A 26,846-nucleotide genomic window follows, 5' to 3' on the forward strand; every position below is an offset into this window, starting at 1 on the left:
AGCTAATAGTGGCTAACCAGAGTGGGATAATGTCAATGTTGCGTTGATTAAATAGTAGCTGAGCTCTTGCAGTGTAACGTGAAAATTCCATGTACTTTCAGAATTGTTTGGTGAGCTACTCATAGGTGGGCTGCAAACAACTGGTAGCTCGCGATCCACTTGTCTGAGACCCATGATCCATAACATTAGTGTTTACATTGATAAACGCTTTCTGATGTAGTAATTAGCTATTAGGTTTGACCTTTTTCGTATTTAAATGTGTTTGTATTAATAGCCTAATGGTTTTTGGAGACATTTCAACAACAGACACATTAAGGGCATGGTATATTATCTGGAATGTACTCCGTCATTTCAGTAAAGTCCCAGCAGAAACAGAAATCAATGCAAATCTCGCCCTCGGGATTCCTTTACTCGCGCTACTTTTTTTCTTCGGCCCTGTCCGGAAATAGCCGAAGGTGTCACGTGTTTTCACTGACGCCTGGTATGCCCGCTGTCCATTGTGATGAAACAGACAACCACAGCAGCTACAGCATTCCCGTGCAGGGCTATAGGACAATTCAGGTCACATTTCAATCCTCTTCTCCCACTCCAATAATCCTACGATGCAGTTATTTATTCAGAGATTCTGTGTGCTGACCATTGGTGACGTGTTTTATACAGCAAATGAAATGCCATCGTTTTTTTAAATCAATCTCTCCATATCATGTTTCCTTCAAATTCCTATTTTTTTATTTTATTATGGCAGATATGAAAACCCCTTCCCCAATACAAAACCTTTCTGTCCTATACAATTTTAATTGATTAATTGGAGGTTTGTAGCCCCGCTCCCCTCTTTCTCCCTCTGTCTGACTCTCTCTCTCTCTGACTGTGGTTCCCTCCTTCCTTTCGGGGAGGGGGTGCTTTCAACTCAGAGATGGAGAGAGGAGAGGAGGGGGGTTTCAAATAGCACCAGCAGCAAAGTAATGGTCCTGCGGAAGTGAATAGCCAAAAGAACAAGAGAGAGAGAGAGAGAGAGAGAGAGAGAGAGAGAGAGAGAGAGAGAGAGAGGCAGGGATAGAGGAGAAGGACATACAGAGGGGAGAGGAGGAAAGGAGAGATAGGGCTATGTGAAAGAGAGAGGGATGGAGGGAGGTAGTACATTTGTTGAGTGCAGTACCTTTACTGAGATAGTGGAAATAGAAATGAAACGATAGAGAGGGAGGGAGGATGAGAGAGAGGGAGAGAGAGAGAGAGAGAGAGAGAGAGAGAGAGAGAGAGAGAGAGAGAGAGAGAGAGAGAGAGAGAGAGAGAGAGAGAGAGAGAGAGAGAGAGAGAGAGAGAGAGAGAGAGAGAGAGAGAGAGAGAGAGAGAGAGAGAGAGAGAGAGAGAGAGAGAGAGCATGGGAAGGGCAGGAACATAAAGGAACGGTAAAAAGAGAAAGCGAGGGAAGGAAGGAAAGCAGAGGACGGTTAAGAGGACAGGTTCTGATTCGCCCGGCGAAATCAGATTATTTTATGCGGAACACGAGTGAGCCAGGGGAGGGAAGGAAGGAGGAGAGAAAGAGGGAGAGGGGAAGAAGAGTAGGAGAGAAGAGAGCAGAGCTGAAGTGGATGGATTACTTTGAGTAGGTAAAGGACAAAATGTGACTACGGTAGATTGACAGGGCCATTCAGAAAGAGAGAGAGTGGAGAGAGATTGGAGAGAGGGATATAGTGAGAGAGAGAGAGAGAGAGAGAGAGAGAGAGAGAGAGGGAGCCTCATTCTTGTTTTCACTGCAGCAAAAGATCATTCACTTTTCCAGCATGGACCCGGTCCCCGCTCGCAGTGCAGCTCTACGACTGTGTGTGCGTGTGTGCGTGCGTGAGTGAGTGTGTGTGTGTGTGCGGATACAGATCCACGTAGTTGTGTGTTAACCCTCCACGTGTGTTATTAACTCCCTCCTCTGAATCCCTCACTCCATCCAGACTAATATCACTCCATACTCTCTGTAGTATATCAGTTTTCAATAAAGGGCACATATAGTGGGATAATGCCTAGACGAATTTCTGCAACTCAAAGTAATTTGCTTCCTTCTCTCGTTTTCTCTCGTCGTCTCCTTCGCTCGTCTCCTTTTCTCATCTCCTTCGCGCGTCTCCGTTCTTCATCTTCGTTCCTTCATCCCCTCTGATCTGTAAGTGCAGGAATAGTGAAATCCAGTCCCCCTGTAGGCTTTACTAGTGTGCTTCCCTTCATCCTCTCGTTACAGATCAGTGCAGACGAAGGAAGGAAGGGAGACTATTGAGATGCACCCCTCGTTGTACAAGGGCACTGCAAAGTCTACTACAATATACACACACATACTGACTCTGCAAACACACCGACGATATGAATAGGGCTCTGCTTACATACTATAACAGCAGTGTATCAACTATATTAAGACTTTGCAGTAAAGAGACCCTGTGCTTGTATGTGAAGGTGCTGTATAGCGACACACACACACACACTCCAACGGCTGCACCAAAGGAGGAATGAAGCCACATGCTAAATTAATCCAGTGTAATCAATGACATTGCGTCACCGCAGTAAGGGTTAATACAGTATAATCAGAATGTACTCAATCGACTACATGGCACATTAGCTTTGCACTGAGAACGAGAGAGGTAGAGAAGAACAGAGAGAGAGAGGGGAGGGAGGGAGGGAGGGAGAGGAGAGGAGAGTGAAGAGGAAGAGAGATGGGGGAGAGAGGGGGAGAGAGAGGGGAAGAGTGAGAGCGCGAGAGAGAGGAGAGCGCGAGAGAGGTAGAGAGAACAGGGTGCATTAATCGTCTGCAGTCTTTTCTCCCCATTTTGTGCAGCTCAGCAAATAATCGTTCTGCCTCTAGCTCTCCTCTCCCCCTCCTCACACTCTCTCTCGTTCCCACTCTACTCTCCCCTCTCTCCCATTGGATAAGCCTGAAACTTGGAGAGGGCGAGAGAAGGAGGGATAGAGAGAGACGGAGAGACAGAGTGAGGGAGTGAGGGGGCGTGAAACACAGTCATATTCATCTCACTCCTCTCTAATTGAAAAAAGTGTTTTAGTGAAATGAAAGACAGGAGGACGGGAAGAGTGGGGCCATGCAAGGGAGAGAGAGAGGGGGGGGATAGAGAGAAGAGAGAGACCCATTCGTTATGTAATATCACATTAAAACATTACCTCTCCACAATTCAATATTACCCTACCGGTGTGTCTGTGTGTACGTGTGTATGTGTGTGTGTGCACATGTGTTTCTTCACCATTCCTCACCTTGTCCACTACGGGCCAAGCACTAATGATAACACAAGGTTTCTCATGCAGTGCCCCTTATGTCATGCTCCATCTCATCAGTGTATGTTCACCTGCTGTCACTATAGTAACCTGGACCTCTATTGAAAAGGAAACACCTCCCTGCCTCACCTCCTAACCTCCCCTCATCTGTCCCAGGTTCATATGCTGTTGTTAACTAGCCTATAGAACTGGTGAATTGGCATGTTATTTAGCTGTAGTTCCAGTCACTATTGGGTGAATTGTTTCTCTAACTAGCCTGTAGGTTTAGCTGTATATACAGTACCAGTCAAAAGTTTGGACACAACTATTCATTCAAGGGTTTTTCTTTATTTTTAGTATTTTCTACATTGTAGAATAATAGTGAAGACATCACAACTATGAAATAACACATGGAATCGTGTAGTAACCAAGTGTTAAACAAATCAAAATATGTTTTATATTTGAGATTGTTCAAAGTAGCCACCCTTTGCCTTGATGACAGATTTGCACACTCTTGGCATTCTATGAACCAGCTTCATGAGGTAGTCACCTGGAATGCATTTCAATTAACAGGTGTTCCTTGTTAAAAGTTCATTTGTGGAATTTCATTCCTTCTTAATGCGTTTGAGCCAACTGTTGTGTTGTGACAAGGTAGGGGTGGTATACAGAAGATAGCCCTATTTGGTAAAAGACCAAGTCCATATTATGGCAAGAACAGCTCAAATAAGTGAAGAGAAACGACAGCCATCATTATTTTAAGACATGAAGGTCAGTCAATCCTTTCCCTTTAATTGAGATTAGTTTTTTTTACCATTCCTCTCCCTTACCGAGCGGTTTGTCCTGTCTGAACTAGTTTCAAGAAATTTCAAGAACTTTGAAAGTTTCTTCAAATGCAGTTGCAAAAACCATCAAGTCCTATTATGAAACTGGCTGTCATGAGGACCACCACAGGAAAGGAAGACCCAGAGTTACCTCTGCTGCAGAGGATAAGTTCATTAGAGTTACCAGCCTCAGAAATTGCAGCCCAAATAAATGCTTCACAGAGTTCAAGGAACAGACAGATCTCAACATCAAATGTTCGAATTGCTGCAAAGAAACCACTACTAAAGGACACCAATAATACGAAGAAACTTGCTTGGGCCAAGAAACATGAGCAATGGACATTAGACCGGTGGAAATCTGTCCTTTGGTCTGATGAGTCCAAATGTAAGATTTTTGGATCCAAACGCCGTGTCTTTGTGAGACACAGAGTAGGTGAACGGATGATCTCTGTGTGTGGTTCCCACCTTGAAGCATGGAGGAGGAGGTGTAATGGTGTGGGGGTGCTTTGCTGTTGACACTGTCTGTGATTTATTTAGAATTCAAGGCACACTTAACCAGCATGGCTACCACAGCATTCTGCAGCGATTCACCATTCCATCTGGTTTGTGCTTAGTGGGAGTACAATTCGTTTTTCAACAGGACAATGACCCAATACACCTCCAGGCTGTGTAATGGCTATTTGACCAAGAAGGAGAGTGGAGTGCTGCATCAAATGTCCTGGCCTCCACAATCACCTGACCTCAACCCATTTGAGATGGTTTGGGATGACTTGGACCGCAGAGTGAAGGAAAAGCAGCCAACAAGTGCTCAGCATATGTGGGAACTCAAGACTGTTGGAAAAGCATTCCAGGTTAAGATGGTTGAGATAATGTCCAGAGTGTGCAAAGCTGTCATCAATGCAAATGGTGGCTACTTTGAAGAATCTCAAATATAAAATATATTTTGATTGGTTTAACTTTTTTGGTTACTACATGATTTCATATATGTTATTTAACAGTTTTGATGTATTCACTATTATTCTACAATGTAGAAAATAGTAAAAAATAAAGAAACCCTTGAATGAGTAGGAGTGTCCAAACTTTTGACTGGTACTGTATGTATGGTGCACACATGTTAAGCAATGGTCTATTTATATTTCAAAGATTTGACCCTCACCTGTAGATTTGACCCTCATGTTAAAAAATCAATTCCATACTCCATCCTATTCCACTAAATATTCTACCCCTCTCTCTTTCCCTCTCCACAGACTCCTCCTTCCCCCCTCCCCCTTGTGTTCTATCTCTTTTCCTCTCCCTCCTCCTTTCCCCTATGCTCAGTTCGGTTTGTGTCTCCTCTTTCAAAGGACGCAAGGGTGGGAACAAGTCGCCCAACAAAGCATGTTACAGTGCAGACATGACTTGTCCGTCAGACAGCGAGAAAATCGTAATAAACTGCGGAGGGGTGCGACACGAGACTTACCGCAGCACCCTCAAGACGTTGCCCGGTACCCGCTTATCTTGGCTTACCGATCCGGACGCGTTTAGCAACTTCGACTATGACCCCAAAATCGACGAGTTCTTTTTCGACCGCCACCCCGGCACATTCACGTTCATCCTCAACTACTACCGCACAGGCAAGCTTCACTGTCCCAACGATGTGTGCGGCCCACTGTTCGAGGAGGAGCTCGCCTTCTGGGGCATAGACGAGACGGACGTGGAGGCGTGCTGCTGGATGAACTACCGTCAACACAGGGATGCCGAAGAGGCGCTGGACAGCTTCGAGCAGCCGGAGCCAGAGGAGCCGGAAGACGACCTGGAGCTGACTGCGGACGGAGAGCTCAAGAGGCTGTGCCTGCACGAAGACGGACGCAAGAGGAGCTGGTGGAGTGTGTGGCAACCCTATTTCTGGAATCTTTTTGAGGATCCGTATTCTTCCAAGAATGCCAAGGTGAGTCCTCCCTCGAGCACGATACATAGGCTACATTCTGTTGCGACGCTTGTATTGCGCGCGCGCGCTCTCTCTCTCGTTATGACATTTCCTCTTAAATGTTTTGCCCTCCCACAAAAGTCTATTGCAGGTGCACTGGAATGTTAAACTGGATTTAGAAGAGGGAGATCCCACATAGCCTACTGCTTATTTAGGCTATATATTGAATAACTTTGACGTCTTTTATAATGGACGTCATATGTACAGACTGCAGTCTATGAAAGTTGGCTGCTTTGTCCAAAGTTATTACTATGATGAGGGAGGGTGTGTTGGAATGGTGTTCATTGTGTTCTTGTCAGAATGATGGTGATGTTCGCTTTGATAGTCAAGGAAAATTAGTTGGAAGAAAAAAAAAACAGTGAATGTCATAAACATCGTTAGGAATTTCCAACAAGCAACCAACTCAGACCAGTGCTGGTGTGCCTAGTAGTTGTTGCCAGTTGGAAATTGACTGTTGTGGCCTATGGTGTGTTATTTTCTCTATTTTCACAAATCATTTCATTTAGCACCACAGTACACTGTTAAAGTTGTGTGGGGAGACCCTCTCCCATGTACCTCGTTCCCTCTCACGCAGTCACTTGGTCGGACCTCTATTCCTATACGCTTCTCTCCTCGTCCCTCTCTCCTCCATTTTTACGCACTATCTCCCCGTTACCACTGCGTCTCGAGCGTACCGCATACCCCCCCCCCCACACACACACACACACAAACACACACGTTCCTACGCTTGATTAAATTGTCGTTCTTTGTGGACCTCTAGTTGTCATCGAGCGCATCACTCAATCTCGATTAGAGCATTATCTCTCCTCGCTCACTCTCTCGTCTTCCACACTGTCCACTCCCCCGTTGCGCATCTCTCTAAATCTCCATGCCTTTCACTCTCCATCCCACTTTCACCCCTCTCTTTACCTCCTCTCCATGTATCTCTTCACATCAATAACTTTTTCGTTTTAACAAGCCTTCTCGTGCTGCGTCCCTCTCCAGTCTATAGGCTACCCGCGTTTTGCACACCCTGGTCGTGATTTTGGCGCATTTTAAGCAGCTAGTATTGTAAACTAGTCGAGTGCCCACTTACCTAACTCAAATAAGGTCAAAACCATTTTTTTTAAATCGTTAATGAATGGAACCTTTGTCATGTTTTTGCCCTCCACAGAAATTACTTCATTAACTCACCACTTTTCATTCTAATCTAGACCTAATCCTTTGACCTGCTGTTTGACCAATTTATCTGTCACCAACCTACCTGTCACCATTGCACCTGTCCTTCCCGCCAATCAACGTCTCCATCTCGTCTCCGCAGTCTCAATTTATGCAAGTGAAGGGTTATTTTAGGCTTAGTTAGTTTAGGGTTTTGCTTGCCTCTATATGTTGATTGACCAATTGTCTACATTTGCCTATCTCACTTTGCTAGTGGCGACATACACTAATGGAAAACTGTAAATGATACAGTAATTTTGTGTATTATCAACAGTAAAATACTTTTGAAATGTTTTACTGCAGCATACTGTAAGTTATGGTCATTGTGGAAAATTGTTGTGAGATGGAAAAAATTACTGTATTTCAAATGGTAGTGTAATTACAATATTTGTTGAGGCTATATGTGTAGTTATAGTGCCCCATCAACTTAACATGTAAGGGGAATGGCATCAAGTCTTAAACCTTAATGGTTAAGCATTTTGCCATGTCCTTTTGGTCTGTTTTGCCCTGTGGTCGCTGACAGTTTGGAAGCCTTTGTTAAGGACTCTAGAAGTGCAAGTGATATAAAACACAAAATATTCATTAATATGCTGTAATGTTTGTAAACACTTTACCTAGCAGCCAAACTACTTGAACCAATCCCTTGTAAATACAGTAAAATACTGTGAAATACAAACCCCTAAACTAATTTCGTTTATTCATGAATTTATTAATTTTACGGTATTTTACTGTGTGTAATTACACAGTACTTGCTTTGATACTGTGTACTGTAATGTGAAATACAGACTTTTACTTGCCACTGAGCTGCTTGGAAGCTGCTGACAAATTCACGGTAAGCCCTTTACAGTGTAGGCCTAGTCAGTGCAGTTGGCATGCCAGCTATGAGGGTGACATACAGTAGCCCTATGTCACATGTGACCCTGTAGGTATTACGCCCCAGCAGTTGGTTATTCCCCTTTCATAAACATTCATCCCTTCAACATGACAAACCATATAGCCCTTTATCTTCAGTGTTCACTGTTTTCACTGTCTTTGCTGTTTTCCTTCGAGGTGATAGGCTATCTGTGTGTGGAAACAGGGACATCAACAGACCTGCACCTGTGACAAATGAACAAAGACACATCTGTATGAGTATTCAGGAACTGTTGACTAAAATGTGTTGACTGTTGAGGATATGCAGGCCAGGCCAGGCCTGTAACCTTACCTGTTACAACGGCTTACTTGTGGACACCTGCACCCAAACACAAATTAACACCTTCACGCGGGTGACACTGAACACATGTGGTTCCCTGGCAACAGGATATATGCTGTGCTGTATTCTGGCCCAGGCTACAATAGGCTATTACAGGTATCGGCTTGACGTATAAATCTAATTAGTAGAACCAATGCCTTCTATAGAGAACACACAGACCTATTTAAGGTTTAAAGTAAGGTGTCAATAGAATGCAACTAAGGAATTCTGGCATAATCATCAATGGCATAATCATCAATGGTCTGTATAGGGCTGATTGCTTCAGTTTAAGCCTGAGATCTTCGTACATGGAGTGACACTAGAATATTCACCATCACACAACAGGCGTAATTTATATCAAAAGTCGTCCTGCGGGTGGCTATAGCTCATTGTCCTTCTAAACGCAAGTCCTTGGTAGAATGGACATTCTATCTATGCAATGCGGTGGGTTTTTAAAGTTGTGTATCTGTTCTACTAAGTCTAACTCTATGAGATTAACTCACCTGATGTTCTCTTCCTGGCGTGGTGGCCCTCTACCTGACCTCCAAGGATGCTGTCTCCATGGGAACACAATACTGCAGGCTTTTGTTTCCCAGGGGTTTGTGTTAGAGGGCGCAACGGGCTTAGATTCAGAGTCTACGACCTAAAAGGCACCCTATTCCCAATAAGAGTGTACTTCTTTTGACCAGAGTCCTATTGGTCCTGGTCAAAAGTAGTGCACTATAGGGAAAAGGGTGCCATTTGGGACGAAGACAGTGTGGCAGTCCAGATATAGAAGTTGCCCTCAGAAGCAGATCTAGGATCAGTTTACTCTCCTCCAATCCTAACCTTACCCAATAGGAGGAGGGAATGGAAATCTAACCTTAGATCAGTGTCTAGGGCTAATGTCACCATACCCCAGAGAGAAATTACAGCTAGGGCTCTTGCCAGGCTTACTCAGCAGATAGTGTTGCCAAGATAACCCTCCTGGTTTTGGCGTTGAATTTTCCACATTTGTCGTTTATCCCCTCAGACTATAAAGTTAATTTATTTCAGTTGAATTTTCAAATGCTTGAATGAAATTAATACATGTAATCGGTGTAAGTAGGCCTAATGTCAAATTACTTTTATAACCACTTAAAATTAGTTTGTTTTTTGTCATGGCAGACAGGAGAGTGTAAACACCGGATAGACCTATTGCTGATCAGTGCCCCTCTGCTCTATCATCTAAAAAACTATTGGGGGCTACTCATAGAAGTATGTACAGTATTGGGGCTAGTACTACTACTTTCACAGATGAGGGAGTTTACAGTGTGATGTGCATGGAGAAGATTCCTGGTAAGCTGAAATAACCACCCCATGATTGAGCTTTCCTGCTTTCCTGTAGGCTACAATGCAATCGGCCAACTGTGGGCTGATGCTTCTGAATGGACTTTTTCTTTGTACTGCAGGGTTTATTAGTAACATAGTGTAAAACAATGGTAAGTTGTTTTGCTTTATAACCAGTGGTGTAAAGTAACTAAGCAAAAAATACTTTGAAGTATCTGTACTTTACTATTTATATTTGTGACAACTTTAACTTTTACTCCATTACATTCCTAAAGATTTTTATTTTTTTACCCCCATACATTTCCCCTGACATCCAAAAGTACTTGTTACATTTCGAATGCTCAGGCAGATCAACAATATGGTCAAATTCACGCACCTATCAATATAATGCATTGTCATCCCTACTGCCTCTGATCTGGTGGACTAACTAAACACAAATACTGTGTTTGTAAATGATGTCTGAGGGTTGGAGTGTGCCCCTGGCTGTCCTCACTTGTACTTTTTACTTTTACTCAAGTATGACAATCAAGTACTTTTTCCACCACTTAAGTACATTTAAAACCAGATACTTTTAGACTTTTACTCAAGTAGTATTTTACTGGATGACTTTTACATTTACTTGAGACATTTTCTATTAAGGTATCTTTACTTTTACTCAAGTATGACAATATAGTACTTTTTCCACCACTGTTTATAACACAACAGAAGTAAACCAATCACAGATGAGTTTGTGTTGTTTGGGATGGTCCCATTTTGAACTTCATATTGCAAGACATTGTGAAGAGAATAAAGAGGGTTAACCCAAGTGGGACGTGACTTTACACCACCACACACTTTGGAGGGAAGCGGAAGCACACCCTCACCTGTGCCAATATGATTAATCCACCCGGTAGTGGCTGTACTAAATGTAACTATAGCAGGGTCGCTACCACAATAAACCTGTTCTCTCCTTCTCTCTCTTGCTTCCCCTTTTCATGCTTAAATGTCTCTATTATCCATATCCATTTATGGAGACAAAGCTGTGCCATGACCCAGATTATTGTGTGTTAAAATAGTATTTTCTGTCAACTGTGCACATCAAGACAGCGTATTGACCGGGCTGCGCCTGCATGCCTGGTCCCTGGTTTGGCCTGTATGAAGAGACTGGATGTTGTAGATGCTTGTGTTGCTGTCTCTTGCAGGCTTCCTTTGTAACAGAGATGTTAACAGAGCCAGGAATGAATTACTGAAGAATGAAAGCATGGTGAATCCTTGGTTTCAAGTGGAGTGAAATCTAGCTGAATGGCATGGTTTGCCTATAAGTTAGCACAAGTGACCTTGCCTGCCAGGTTCCTAAAGGTTTGGAGTATAGTAAGATAACAGGGGCCTCATTTATCAAAAGTGCTTGTGCACAAAAACTACCCTAAACCTTGCTTCCGTCAGTTTTCCTGCAAAGGTTGGTTTTTATCATTTTTTAACTTGATGGGAAAGTGTGCATACTGTACCTCCACGCAAATCTCAGACCATGCGTATGCACACCTAGTGGTTGATCAACTGTATTGCAAGCAAAAAACATTATTTTGGGGGAAATGGAGGTGTTTGATGCAGGGGAATTATAATAATGATAGGCTCATAAAAGCATTCAAACCTAGGCCTAATGATAAAACAGATGCATTTGCTGTTGATAAGCTTGCATAGCGGCAAGTCACCTAATATATTTATTTGACTTGTATTATATATTCCTAATTCATAATCATATTGCATTGCATGTCTCTCTCTTTCTGACATGACTGGTTTATTCCCACTACACAACAAATATGAATCTACTATTTATCCATCAATATTAGTAAATAGACCTGGAGCCTATGACAGTATTAGTAGGCTACAGTAGTATTGTGCGATAGGAGCCCGACATAATAACCTGTTTAATCTCAGAGCCTATAACATGTATTGCTAAACAAAATATTGAACAACAATTCCTATTTTGTGTGGGCTGTAGGCAGCATTTACTTTTCAATTCTTCAATAGACAATCAATCTTGCACAATGCGCAGCCAGTGTTTGGCACTTGCAATAGTCAGCATGCATTTTATGTTTGAAAAAGTCACTGCAAAAAAATGTAACATTCTGCCCACACCTCTACATAAATTTGATCAAATTTGCCATTGCGCTTTAGAAACTATCATGGCCCAGTTCCAACATCTCCTAATCCCACAGAAAATGAGGGAGTTTTTGTTACCATAAAAAGTTTCCAGGCGGGGTTGTAGCCACTAGTGGTTCGGGGGGGGGGGCAGTGCCTCTGTGACAACAATTTTGGACCCCATTGTGGGCCCCTTAAATGTGGAGTATGAAATCATAACTAACTTTACATAAGACATTTTTGCTATCTTTCTTTTTTTTTTTACATCCGTTATTAATGTAACTGGCCCCTCTAACAGTACAACTGGCCCCAGCTTGGCCCCCCCAGTTGAAATGGTCTAGAACCGCCACTGGTTGTAGCGCTCATTCATGAGCACACAAAAATAGTATGGCTCATATTTGCTCATGAAAACATGCGTATACAGTGCCTTCGGATAGTATTCAGACCCCTTAACTTTTTCCACATTTTGTTACAGTACGTTACAGCCTTATTCTGAAATGAATTAAATAAAAAAAATCCTCAGTAATCTACACACAATACACCATAATGACAAAGCGAAAACAGGGTTTTAAAAATGTTAGCAAATGTATAAAATATAAAAAACAGAAATAACTTATTTACATAAGTATTCAGACCCTTTGCTATGAGACTCGAAATTGATCTCAGGTGCATCCTGTTTCCATTGATCATCCTTGAGATCTTTCTACAACTTGATTGGAGTCCACCAGTGGTAAATTCAATTGATTGGACATGAGGTGCTTCAACAAAGCACTGAGTAAAGGGTCTGAATACTTATGTAAATGTGATATGTTTTTTTATTATTCTAAAAACCTATTTTTTCTTTGTCATTATGGGATATTGTGTGTAGATTGATGAGGGGAAAAAAACGATGTAATACATTTTAGAATAAGGCTGTAACGTAACAAAATGTGGAAAAAGTCAAGGGGTCTGAATACTTTCCGAATGCACTGTATGTTTGATAAATCCAAATAATTTGTTGCACATGCAAATTGGTTGATAAATGAGGCCCCTGACCTGTTTGCAACATAATACATGCTGTGGTCCTGTATGGCTGAGTTGGTTTGAGCATGACGCTTGCAACTCTTGGATTGGTGTTTCAAATCCCGGCGCTACCCATGCGTAAAATGTGTGCACGCATGACTGTAAATCGCTTTGGATAAAATCGTCTGTAATATATTATTATACGTTCTGAAAAATGAATGAAATAATGGTAAATGGTGTAGAACGGAGAGGACAAAAGGACTATAACATAGCATTGATTAGGCTACATAACTGACTACAGCATCTCGGTTGGTGGTGGCTTATTCTTCGTAAGGTGGTAGAATGTCGTCATCACTCTGCGGCGCCGACAGTGTATCCCTCAACTCTTTATCATATACAACACACGACTTGTTTTATTATCACGGATGCAGGGGTGTGCGCTGGATTGCTTATTATCACCTTCTAGACCCCCGAGCCCCTCCTCCCCCCTCTCTCGCCCTCTCTCGTACTATCGCTGTCGTTGTGCTATAGCGTAGCACTGCGGTGCTGATAGTAGCTGACTGCGCGCCGATTTCTGCTGCAGCGCAACACACGAAGCAGCTGTCTAAAATGAGAGAGAACGGGAAAGGGAGAAGAGGAGAGGGGGAGGTGGAGAGATCGGGGGCTGTTTGTGCTAGCCCTTTTAAGACTTCAATCGAGAATAAAAGCACTAAAACTATTGGACGTGGACACTTTTCCCCCCTTTCGCGTATTTTTTTGTTTGCTTAGCCTTGCAAGCTTGGATATGCGTATCCGCTTATTGATGAATCCATATGTCTCCGTCTGCACCATTCACGTGGCTGTTTTTGTAAAACGAAGCCCCCCCCACACACACAGACACTAGGAGAGGGGAGGGCGGTAATGCGGGTAGGCGAAAGCCGAGTGCCCGCTGTTAGTGGCACTGCTTGTCAAGCTCTAGAATGGCTGACTAGTCTTCTTTTTCACATCATGCCCGTAAAGGTTATGTTTTTGTAATTTCTGACCACCTTCAAGTACTACGCTTGCGCTGTTTGGTCAGTTTGAATTATTCTGCCGTGTGTGTGTGTGTGTGTGTGTGTGTGTGTGTGTGTGTGTGTGTGTGTGTGTGTGTGTGTGCGTGTGTGTGTGTGTGTATGATCCCTCCCTGCTCCCCTCTATCACTCTCATACAGTGCAGGCCTATGCACGTCCTTACTCAGCATGTTAACTTAATTAATATTGTGTCGGCGCGTGCGCATGTGTGTGTGTGTGAATGATTATACTACCATAGGTATCTGAATAGTTGTGATATCTAGAGAAACCTCTGTAGCAGCACATTCTCAAAAGCACAATGTGTGTGTGTGTGTGTGTGTGTGTGTGTGTGTGTGTGTGTGCGTGTGCGTGCGTGTGCGCTCAGACTGACGGGCGCTCAATATCACACCTCTAGAGAGAAATGAACCCTCGTCCACCTTGCAAACTTCACGAATGACCCTGGTCCAGTTTAACTCGTGTTACAATTACGACACACACACACACACACACACACACACACACACACACACACACACACACACACACACACACACACACACACACACACACACACACACACACACACACACACATTGTGCTTTTGAGAATGTGCTGCTACAGAGGTTTCTCTAGATATCAGAGGGAGCGCGTGATATTTGATGACATGTCATGAAAATATCTGTGTAACCGTTGTGTGATCCAGCTCTGTCCATGTCACGCGCCTCCTTAAGCGTCTTGGCTGATGACACGGTCGGTCGTTCATAGCTGTGTTCCCCTCCCAGATAGACCTGCGCTTGTGAGGAAGAATAAATGGCATCACAAAAAAAAATAGCAAATTACTCTCTTTAGGACTAGACCAAATATACAGCTGATCTGCGTATAGACCTACCGGCATGTAGTTATTTGACCCCGGCACCATATTTCCTATAGGCACCTGTACACACACCACCAACAACATCCTGCAGGTGAACAGTTAGCCTATTCATTCTCCCATTTGCTATAGATGAGCAAGTGTTTAATGGACTTCATGTAAATGAAGGTAATAGGCTAATTACTAAATAAAACTCGTTCTAGTCCCAATTCTTCACACAAAGCCCTTAGTAGTATGCCTACAGTCTCCCCCCAGATGTAAGAGTGGCCACATTTCTAGGCCTATGGTGCTTATAGGTTATTAGTATTCGCTTTTTTAACTGACATATTGCCCATGATTTATCCCGTTGTGTATATTATGTAGGCTATATGGAATGCTATAGCTATTTTGGTCAAACGATATGAGTAGAGTCCGTCATTTGAGTCTAAATGAGCAGGTAGAAAGGTGAGTAGGTACAGTAGTAGAGGCGAGAAACAATGGATGCATGCCTAGGCGGAGCTGTCAGCTGAAATGCAGTCCCCTCGAACAGGGACGGGCAACTCCAATCCTCTGGGGCCTGCTTGGTGTCACACTTTTGCCCCAGCCCCAGCTATCACACCTGACTCCAATAATCAAGAAATCATGATTTGCAGTTTGGAATGCAATTACGTTAATCAGCTGTGTTTGCTAGGGATGGGGGAAAGTTTTAGCACAACTCCGACCCCTGCGTCCTGGCTTTCCCATCCCTGCTCTAGAACCGGGCAGCTCCACCCATACATTCTGTATTTCAGCACTGGACAGCAGCAATCTGTAGGCCTATTTCAGCACTGGACAGCAGCAGTCTGTAGGCCTATTTCAGCACTGGACAGCGCCTAGGCCTCTCCTTTTACTACTTTACTCGCCTTTCTACTTTCGCCTTTCTACTTTACTCGCCTTTTCTATGTGAACTAAAGTGTCTGACTGTATAATGGCTGCTCTTGCAATCTTACTTTGCAGCAAACTATTATGTTACAACAATGCGACCAGGCAAGTTGGTGTTACTTATAGCCTAGGCCTACTCAATGTGTTGATTGTCGAGGACGCGTTATGTCACTGAGTTATATCATTCAGCTCATGCTGCTGGTCTCTAAAGTGTTCGAACTTCTCTGACTGACTCAACTCTCTCAGGTCTCATTGGCTCCGTAAGATACATCACTGAGCGTCAAGGGAACAAGTCAACAAAGTTTATTCTCGAACCATATGGGTCACTTTGTGTTATCCAACTCCAGTCCTCGAGGACCCCAACAAACTATAGGCCTAAAATAAACAGTATAGCCTATCATAAGTTTAGGGGCATCAATTTTCCCAATGTTAATGTGCACACCAACGGAAACTGCATAGCTTACGAAATCTTTATTTTCTTTCTATCCATAGCGTAAAAATAGGCTGGCCTACTGCACGGCACATTAAAAATACTATTCACCTAGGAATCAACTCATTTGTGACGTGGCCGTAGAGATAAAGAGCAAAAACGTTTTTGATGACTTTGATGTTGTGTGTTCCACTTTTTAAATGAGGCTAAGTCGCCCTTGTTTCGGTGTGTAAGTTATCGGCTGTCTCTTTCTCTCCTCAGGTGTTTGTAAACAATCTGGGAATAGGGGACACGGGTTCCGAAAATAAACCGGCGCATGTCGAGTGTGTGAACTCGAACTAGATTAACTTGTACTGTATACTTCAAAAGTGTGTCGTGCGCACTCAGAGTTACTCGCGCGCATGCTCGAGCCGGCAGGGATCTCGTCTTTCACCGTCGGCAGTTTTATTTATCACCAACCGGTATTTGTAGTGGGTCCTCTGTGGAGGGATTGACCACTGGGAAACCTTTCATTTCCAGGTCGTATTGGTCTGTCTGTGGCCGATGTAAATGCTGCTGCTGCGGATTGGAATTTCTGTGTTGTTCTTTAGTAAATGTAATGGGAAACGCATGTGACAGAGTAGCTTATTTGGAGTATCGTTGACATTGCGTGAAAACACTGTCTCAAATTTCCCTGTGTATACAAATGTTGCACTCCACTCATTTTACACCACCTTGCCGTTTTTCTGCTAAGGTTTCTGTTTAGCTGGATCCTATTTGCGATTCTACCCCTCTACCGTCCCCCTTCCTTCCTCTCTTCCCTTCTACCTCTAAATATAGAAAGAAAAAGGGGAGATGGGCTGCATCTCTCCTCCTCTTCACCATACTGACACGCACACTCCTCTTCCCCATACTGACACGCACACCTCCCCCCCGGTGGTTTTCCCTGGACGTTACTGCACCTCCGTTGCACATTCCCATGCAGCCGAGTGCTTTTCAGAAGCAACCGACCACCGTGTGCATCAAAACCGCCCGTGGTTCTCTCCCCTTTCTCTTTTCTTTTACGGATGTGCGTGACGCCCTAAGCAGCCGGTTACTTTGCTTCCCTTACACAGCGCTGGCTGGTTTGCAGCGTATACCCGAGCCACATCGTTTTCGCTCTTGTAGTCGTCGATTGTACCAGCTCGGAGTGTTTCGTGTGAATTGCATCCACTGCGGCGGCAGCAGGGCCCCTCTGCTGGGAGAGATGCGACAAACGTCGGGGGAACTGAACGCTTTCAGCGCCGGTGCTCGCACATGGGGCCCAGTCAAGGGGGCTTTTGAATGAAGTCAAAAATAGAAATAAAAAGCTTCGTTATTTGTGTTAATTTAATTTAACCGTTTTTTGTAACATGTGTGAGAGGTAATCTACCTACAGGTGACTTTATATGTAGACTGTTTTTGAACGATCTAATAAATTAAATCGATGTAATTTATTTACAGGCAGAATGCAGACCATGGACTGTATGTAGGTTTATGTTTAGAGGTATGAATCATATAGGGATTAGGCCCTGTGTTTCCCATAACAATATTATGTTGTATAGAGAACAGTCAATAGTATGCTATGGCCTGCACCACAATTTTTCTTGATTTTTCTCTTCCTGAATTGAGTAGCAGCAGGGACCACCTTCTATAGCCTCTCTGACACACACACACACACACACACACACACACACACACACACACACACACACACACACACACACACACACACACACACACACACACACACACACACACACACACTTTCTCTCTCTGTCAATCCCTGCATCATCTAATTTTGTATCACCCCTTATGTACCCCTTATGTACCACCACATGCTGTTCTTCAGTGTCCTTTTAGTTCATAAGGGACTGTCCCCATTCAAATACTCTAAACATGCATAATTTCTCCTTCCTTCAGTTAGTCAGCGACTGGCCCCATTCTTATACTTTAAACATGCATCCTTCTGTCATCCAATCATACATATCAGTAATAACCTTGAGGAACAGCTGAAAGGAAGGATGCAGTCTGAAAGTATTCGAACCATGCCCTGTGTGTGCCCTGGAGTCAATGTCATGATAGCCGTGCTAGCCTACTGTGCTAAAGACTTGGCGTTTGCCTCTGGGAGCGAACACAAATCTTCAAGTCCCAGGCAAGGTGACTTGTGTCACGTGAGTTTAGTTTGGCAAAGCACCACCTCTCCATTAGGCTGATAGGGGACAGACAGAGGAGAGCAGTGTGCCACGGGGTGCTGCAGTGCAGATGGATCTTCCCACTGGGCACACACTGGATGAATCAACGTTGTTTCAACGTAATTTGTCAACGTATTGTGCCGTGGAATTACTTGGATATGAAAAAAGTAATCAACCAGTACTGTTTTCATCTCATTTCAACCGGTGTTGTAAACATTGAAATTAGGGTAAAACACCAACTTAAATAGATTGACTTAACCTGACTAACAGGTTGTTACATCAATCTAATTTCAACATAGTCATTACAACTATGTACACGATGAAATTGCATTGAAAATTCCACATAGACATACATTCAATATATATTGGCTGGTTGAAGTATTGAATTTGATATTTGATAAGACATATTTTATCTGACCTTGTTTCAATGTTGATAGTAAAACGGTTTGTTTGAATCAGCGTCATTGTTTCAACGTCCTGCCATCAACCGAAATAAAGAGGTATATTGAAACATAATGTGAGGTCACAGTCCAACGATTCCTGGCTGAACAATGACTCCTACTGGTGCATGAGAGGTAATGCACATCAGTCAGAACAAGTCTACCATCCAGATGCCTACCTCTATCTACACTACTTAGCTTTGGATTCAAGCTGTGTTTGATTCAGCTGAGCTATCACGTCAACACGTTTAGACACTGATCATCTTCCGTACTCATTTGCGTAGACTACGTAAATAATGTTGACTAGTTGAAAGTAACTCCTCTAACTTTTCTTAACACAAGCTGTGTGTGAAAGTAACATTCGGAGTGAGGTTGGGTTTATGTAGGCTACATTAACATCTGATTTGCCCAAAGGACACCATCAATTAAATACAAGTCAATGTATTTAAGTTGAAGCTTTACCCCAATTTCAATGTTTACAACACTGGTTGAAACGAGATGAAAACAGTACTTGTTGATAACGTTTTTCAAATCCAATGTATTTTCCATGTTGATTCGATGTCACAATACGTTGACAAACTATGTAGAAACAATGTTGATTCAACCAGTGTGTGCCCAGTGGGTTGGCTCTGGTCACTTTATGCCTCTAACAGCTGATTTCTGATCAGATCTATTTATCTCACTGCTAACCAGCACCAGTTAGAGCAAAAAATATTAAAAGAGGCCTGGGATCAGTTGAGGTATAATGTAAAACGCAAAAGATAGACACAAGAAGTTGTTACGAACAGATTTCAGTCCAAGGGTCAAGCCAGTCATACAGGCTATCTAAGGTATAGTACTAGGGTTATATCTTGCCAGCGAGACACTCAAGAAACCTCTGAATTAACTTGATCCAGTACACTGCAATGTGAGATGATATGGATATGTTGTAATGTTTGACCTGATTAAAAAAAAACCTTGGACCGAAACATTTGTCATATAAAAGGTAGTTTGGGAGTTTGTAGTGTGTGCAATTTTTTTGTTTTTGTTCCTTTATAACTGCCTTTAATTCGATTCATAGGAACCATTATAGAGATTGTTTTGAAATGAAAAGCACATTATAAATTCAACGTATTATTATTATTATCGAAAGGAGATGTAGCAATAAGGGCCTGTGTTCATTCTACATCCTCTGGGGGAAGGGGTTGGGAGGGTGCCTTTCCTCTTGGCCCTGAGGGAACACTCTTTCCCCTTGTGTAAAAATGGCTAATTTGGCACAGGACTGGGGGCAATAACACAACAACACCTAAACACCCTCTTTCCCTTCTCCTCTTCCACTTCTCTCTTTCTCTCCCCTCCCCTCCTCCACTTCCCATCCACCCCTCTCTTTCTCTCCCCTCTTCCAATCCAGTCTTCCCCTCTACCACTCAGTTCCCCATTTCCCCCCTCTTCCATTCTTTTCCTCCCATCCTCCCCTCTCGTCTTCCCCTCTTCTTCTGGTTATAGGATGGTGGGATGATTCCCGTCCTCCGGAGAGAGAGAGAGAACTGGAAGCTTTTGGAGATTTGTGGGATTTGTCAGGCAGATGTCAAGTTCTCCTTACATACAGCCCTGTATTAGCCTCTTCACATAGCCCTACAGGGCCCAGTTCAATCAAAACTGCTAACCAGGTTTCCGCGGTAAAGCAATGATGTGGCGAGAATACTTTCATTGTATTGATTTGACACTTGAATTGTATATGTGTATTGATAGGCTCAGCAAAATAATGTTTAGGCCCACATTAGAAACAAAATAAATCTTTAGAACATATAATTGAACGTCAATAGGACATATCAAACACAACTGCCTCCCATTTACCACAAAATGGTGGAAAGTATTACCCCAGTTTCCCTATACAATGTAAAGCACCTTGAGTTTGAGGAAACTGTTGCGAAATCTGTTCTGTACTATAAACACAAATCATGACCATTGTAATGCAGCTGTAATTTCCTGGAAGTATACCATGTGAGGTGCTGCTGAAAAGGCCAGGCCTTGCATTCTTGATTAGTATTTATGGATCAGTGGAGATAAGTGAATGGCATTTGGATTACCAGTGGAGAAATGACACAGGAGTAGAGAATAGTTATTATAGCCAAGCCATTTAGGTGTGAGGCCCACCAAGTCGAATCGAACATTGCCTAAGGGGCAATGAATTGACAAGTAATACATCACACACACACACACACACACACACACACACACACACACACACACACACACACACACACACACACACACACACACACACACACACACACACACACACACACCAAGCAATGGTTTATTGCATACAGAATTTCCCTTGACCCGCTCCTGTTTCTCTCTTCCACAAGGTTTCATTTTTGAACAGGGCTGGATAAACGGATCTGAGGGTGGGAAAGAGACTGAGAGAGATTAAGAGAGGGAGAAAAGGAGAGATGGAGAAAGCGAGAGAAGGAAAGGGAGAAAAGAGAGGGGGAGAGATGGAGAGTGAGAGCACGAGAGAGAGATGGAAAGGGAGAGAGAGAGAAAGTAAAGGAAAGATGGAGAGAGACATCCTGTCTTTAAAACATAACACACACACACACACACACATTATAAACCTCTCCTTCAATCTCACACACACATTATAAACCCTCTCAGTGTGTTCACGATGTTGAAATCCCTCGTGGAACTTTACAGGCAAAGACCGAGTGTATCGGTATGTGTGCATGTATATGTGTGTGTGTGAGAATGTGTGGGTGCGCGTGCGCACTGCAGAGAACAGGTCTGTGAGAGGAGGGGGACTCTTGAAATGATGACGGTAATGCTGCAGAGCTCCGAATAGGGGAGAGAGAGAGAGAGAGAGAGAGAGAGGGGAATGAGAGTAGAGAGAGGCTGGCGGGAAGGAGGAAGAGAGAGAGAGATGCGGCGGAGCAAGAAGGAAGAGGAGGAGGAGGAGATGAGGGGCCGACGCTGCCTGAGAATGAAAGAGGGATGATTTGAGAGAGAAAAGAAGGAGAGAGCAGTGATGGAGAGACGATCCTGGGCTTAGCAGTATCAAAGCACCTCAGGCCACGGACTGCTGGGGAAAAAACCTACATGTGCAGAATAAAGGCGATTGGACAGACAGGAATGCAAGACAGGACAGAAAGAAGTAGAGAGAGAGAAATAAGAGAGAATGAAGAGAGAGAGATTTGCAAAGAGGGATGGAAAGAGATAGATAGAAAAGTTCTGCATTTTAATAAAATCTCTCTCTCTCTCACACAAAGTCTGTGAAGCGTGGGTACATTTACCAGCCAACCCAGTCAATCTACGGGTGGCCCTGTCTCTGACGGTTTGGACACAGTTGGCCCATGTGTGGAGAAGATTCCAGTGTGTCTTTATGGAATAGTGTCTGCTCCGCTCTCTGCTGACTGTTCCTGTACAAATACAGACGCAATGACTCAGTGCCCAGAGCCTGTGTGTGTGTGCCTGTGTGTGTTTATTCTCTAGGACAAGAATGCTTTTTCCCCATGCAGTGTGGGTACTTTACTACAGAAAGTATGTGTGTGGAGTGGTTGATAAAGTGTTGGAGATAAACAAGGGAAGGGAGAGAGGGAGCGAGATGGAGAGAAAGCGAAAGAGAAGGAGAGAGAAGGAGAGAGAGAGAGAGGTACAATGAGGGAGAACATTTTAAAATAGTGAGTGATATGAGGGCACAGAGAGAGAAGAGAGACTGACAGAGGGAAAGAAGGAGGGAGGGAGAGGAGGACACGAGAGGAACATTTGCAAGGACAAACATGCATAGTGCACTGCAGTGATCAGGAGTGAATACTAAGCAGAAAAAATGCAATGCCTTCTCTTTTTCTGGTTTCACCTCAATGGACAGTGTGTGTGTGTGTGTGTCCTGGCCAGAGAGAGAGGGAGTGTGTGTGTGTGGGTGTCTGTGTCCGTCTGCATGTGTGTGTGCGAGAGTAAGGACCAGTTGATGTGTGTGTTCTAATGTGTGTGTGTTCTAACGTTTGTGTGTGTGTGTGTGTATCTGTGTGTGTAATTCTGCATGTTTATGGCTTCCTATTGCACTTACTGTACTTTCCACAGTCTAATGAACCAGAATACAATGTACACCATAAGCACTCTCCAAGACTTAGGGGTTATTGCTCTAATTACCTGAAGCTAACATTACCCTCTATACTTCACTGTTCTTCAAGACTTAGTGCTCTACCTACTGAAGCTAACATTACTTTACTGTTCCACTTTCCCTTAAATATAATTCCTATGGTGTTTCCATCCTTCCAAACCTCCATCTTTAAGATGTCCTAATTTCCATGAATATTCCCAAGGCTGCTTGGCTTTTTCTGTTCCCAGTCCCACATGGGAGCATCTCCCTCCTCTTCCTGTCCTTCTCATTCTGTCCTTCTCTCTCTCTCACTTCATTTGTCAGCTCGTCTTTCTTCTTCTTCTTTGCTTCCTTGTCGTCCTCCTGCCTTTTCTTCTTATTGTCTCTTTCTTTCTGTCTGTCTATCTTCATCTCTCTATCTGTCATTCAGACTCTCTCTCCCAGGGTAAACGTGTGTCCACTTCTAAGGGCTCTTAATGTTCCCTCCTTAGGGAAGATAGGAAGTAATGTCCACTCGGGTGCATAAGTCATGTCTCCACTGACTTCTCTTCAGGAATGAAGTCCGTTTAGGACACAGGGACACTCAGACCCAATGGGATATGTGAGAGTTTATTCCACTCTTTGGTAGCATCAATGCACACTCCTAAGGGCATGGGGATGTTACCTCCCTATGTAGGGTACACTTTAGTCTCTGGTTAGTGAGGACTGAGCAGTAGTGTCATTACTGTTGAATGAGCTGGTTATATAAATGGCCTGGATGCGTGGGACTGTCTCAACATCTATATGTCTCAATGGGCATGGGCAAAATACAGTATATGGATCAGAGACAGGGGAGGGAGAAGGAGAATGGGGAGAGAAGAGAGGGGGGAGAGAAGAGAGAGAGAGGTAGAAAAGAGAGAGGGGGATAAAAGAGAGAGCTAGAGAGAGAGAGAGAGTGGAAAGAGGGTTTTCTTGTCATTAGGGATGGTTCGAAATTTACAGAATGGGGACCAGGAGGAAAATGGGAGAAGGTCATGCTTTTTCAATATAAGTCATGGGGTGGGTTTAGTATTGGTAGTATCTAATCCAGAGGAGGGTCATGTAATTTGTAATTGATGAAATGTCAATATTTCTCAGTGTTCTAGAATTAGTTGCTTTCTAGGCTATTATCGATGTGTGCCTGATGCCGCCCCTCATCTCTGATTCTCTGCTGGGCGCGCAAGTACAAGTGCACCTATCGGCTATTTAGTGTGGTCTCAATCAAATGCTCCATAGGCTATAGGCCAGGCTATAGAAGCACAGAGCAAAGTTATATGTCTAAGAAAATGCACTTCCTTCTTTTGCGCTGCTGGGATGGTGTAAATTAAACTCGGCTGCCATGTTCTTTCTGATATTTTTTTTTAATGCTGCCTAACCAATGACTGTGCTGTGTAGCTCTAAGATGGCAGTTCAGGAGGAGAGTCAAAGGCTTCTTCCGAAATCTTTATCTATTTATATTCCCCAAAAATTCTATATCATGCGTGCGGACTAGCCTATTCTATTCAGTTTGAGCGGGAAAGCGAGAAGATGACAAGGAGGACCGGAAGTCAACTTTGATAGGTTGCTACTACTATAATTGATTTTAATATAAACAATGTTTCTAGCCCATGATGGAACTATACTGAACACAAATATAAATGCACCAAGCAACAATTTCAAAGATTTTGCCGAGTTACAGTTCATATAAGGAAATCAGTCAATTTAAATAAATGTATTAGGCCCTAATCTATGGATTTCACATGACTGGGAATATAGTTATGCATCTGTTAGTCACAGATACAAAAAAAAAATAAGGGTGTGGATCAGAAAACCAGTCAGTATCTGGTGTGACCGCCATTTGCCTCATGCAGCATCTCCTTTGCATAGAGTTGATCAGACTGTTGATTGTGGCCTGTGGAATGTTGTCCCACTCCTCTTCAATGGCTGTGCGAAGTTGCTGGATATTGACGGGAACTGGAACACACTATCGTACACGTCAATCCAGAGCATCCCAAACATGCTCAATGGCTGACATGTTTGGTGAGTATGCAGGCTATGGAAGAACTGGGACATTTTCAGCTTTCAGGAATTGTGTACAGATCCTTGTGACATGGGGCTGTGTATTATCATGCTGAAACATGAGGTGATGGCGGTGGATGAATGGCACGACAATGGGCCTCAGGATCTCATCACGGTATCTCTGTGCAATTCAAATTACCATCGATATATTGCAATTGTGTTCACTGTCCGTAGCTTATGCCTGCAATCCCATAACCCCACCGCCCGCATGGAGCACTCCGTTCACAACGTTCACATCAGCAAACCGCTCGCCCACACGACGACATACACGTACGTGGTCTGCGTTTGTGAGGCCGGTTGGACTTACTGCCAAATTCTTTAAAACGACGTTGGAGGCGGCTTATGGTAGAGAAATTATCATTAAATTCTCTGGCAAGAGCTCTGGTGGACATTCCTTCAGTCAGAATGCCAATTACAAGCACCCTTAGCCTAGTGGTTAGAGCGTTGGGATAGAAACCAAAAGGATGCTGGATCAGATCCCCGAGCTGACAAGGTAAAAGTCTGTCATTCTGCCTCTGAGCAAGGCAGTTAATCCACTGTTCCCTGGGTGCCGAAGATGTGGATGTCGATTATGGCTGCCCCCCGCACCTCTCTGATTCAGAGGGGTTGGGTTAAATGCGGAAGACACATTTCAGTTGAATGCATTCTGTTGTACAACTGGCTAGTTCCCTTACCTCAACACTTGAGACATCTGTTACATTGTGTTGTTTGACAAATCTGCAGATTTTAGAGTGGCCTTTTATTGTCCCCAGCACAAGGCACACCTGTGTAATGATCATGCTGTTTAATCAGCTTCTTGATATGCCACACCGGTCAGGTGGCTTGATTATCTTGGCAAAGGAGAAATGCTCACTAACAGGGATGTAAACAAATTTGTGCACAAAATCTGAGCAAAATAAGCTTTTTGTGCATACAGTATGGAACATTTCTGGGATCTTTTATTTCAGCTCACGAAACATCGGACAAACAATTTACATGTTGCGTTTACATTTTTGTTTAGCATATTTATCAGAGATATTGATCTCACAATAAGCGAGACTTTACTAACTTGCATTGTGGTGCTGAAACATGAAGCGGTAGCAGGGGCGAAAATCTGATATCAACTTTGGAGGGGACAATTACATTACATTTTCTCAAGAGCAATTCCTGAGGGGGACACCAAAAGTAGTGCTGTAACACATAGCCTACGTTTAATATGGTAAATGTATATTGAGGAACCAAAGAAATAAGGTGTTTGCCGTACTCCTAACTACCGGTACCCAAAACTAAACAACTAATCACAACAGCAATACCATTGCCTTTAACAAATCTTAGTTCAGTCACCAGTTTAAGTTGAGAGTGGGGGTATCCATGGCATTTTCCAATTATGTTCCTGTTTTACAAGTCAAAAAAATTGAGAACCTTTCATAATGTTGCCAAACAAAGACTCAACAAACTTACCTGAGACTCCCTGTCTCTGCCAGTCTGTCCCTGCATATCTGTCCCCAACTCTGCTGTCTGTGTGCCATCTGTTGCCTGCTCTGCCTAATGACATCATTGTGAAACATTTCCATTAGAATTACATTTTTTTCTTATGAACATTTTATCAACTAGTCTTTGAGATATTAGGCTACTAGGGTTCTTACTTTGCGTTTTGGTGTACTGAAAAATACTCTGATGTCCGTCTTTTTTCTGCCATTTTTCTGCCATTTTTCTACCTGGTTGGCTACACACACACAGTATGTAGGTTATTTACAGTAGGAGATGGGCTTCTATCATCTTATCTTCTATCATTCTATATGGGCTTCGATCTAAAAGGTAGCTAGCAAATGTGAAACGGATTGCAGTGACAAGAGTTGACAGCTGTATGAGTTCACCATTTACACAACATATGCTGCAACCTTTTGTAATTTTAATCGTTTGTTTCATATTGGCTGGCTTCTAACAATAGCTGAATTTGCAAAGCTAG

General features: G+C 43.3%; 1 protein-coding gene across 3 annotated transcripts in view; it reads left to right on the top strand.

The window, feature by feature from the left end:
• Window positions 1-5,347: 5,347 nt before the first annotated feature.
• Window positions 5,348-26,846, top strand: part of LOC106583948 (potassium voltage-gated channel subfamily C member 1) — a 126,908-nt gene continuing 105,409 nt past the window's right edge. The window contains exon 1 of one of the 3 annotated variants that reach the window (XM_045705883.1): window positions 5,348-5,988. In XM_045705883.1, the coding sequence (XP_045561839.1) occupies window positions 5,371-5,988 (618 nt within the window). In that variant the 5' untranslated portion in view covers window positions 5,348-5,370. The remainder of the gene's footprint in view (window positions 5,989-26,846) is intronic. The other 2 variants (XM_014168651.2, XM_014168655.2) reach the window with 2 other exon arrangements.

This window comes from Salmo salar, chromosome ssa23 (assembly GCF_905237065.1).
Source record: "Salmo salar chromosome ssa23, Ssal_v3.1, whole genome shotgun sequence".
NCBI classification, from domain to species: domain Eukaryota; kingdom Metazoa; phylum Chordata; class Actinopteri; order Salmoniformes; family Salmonidae; genus Salmo; species Salmo salar.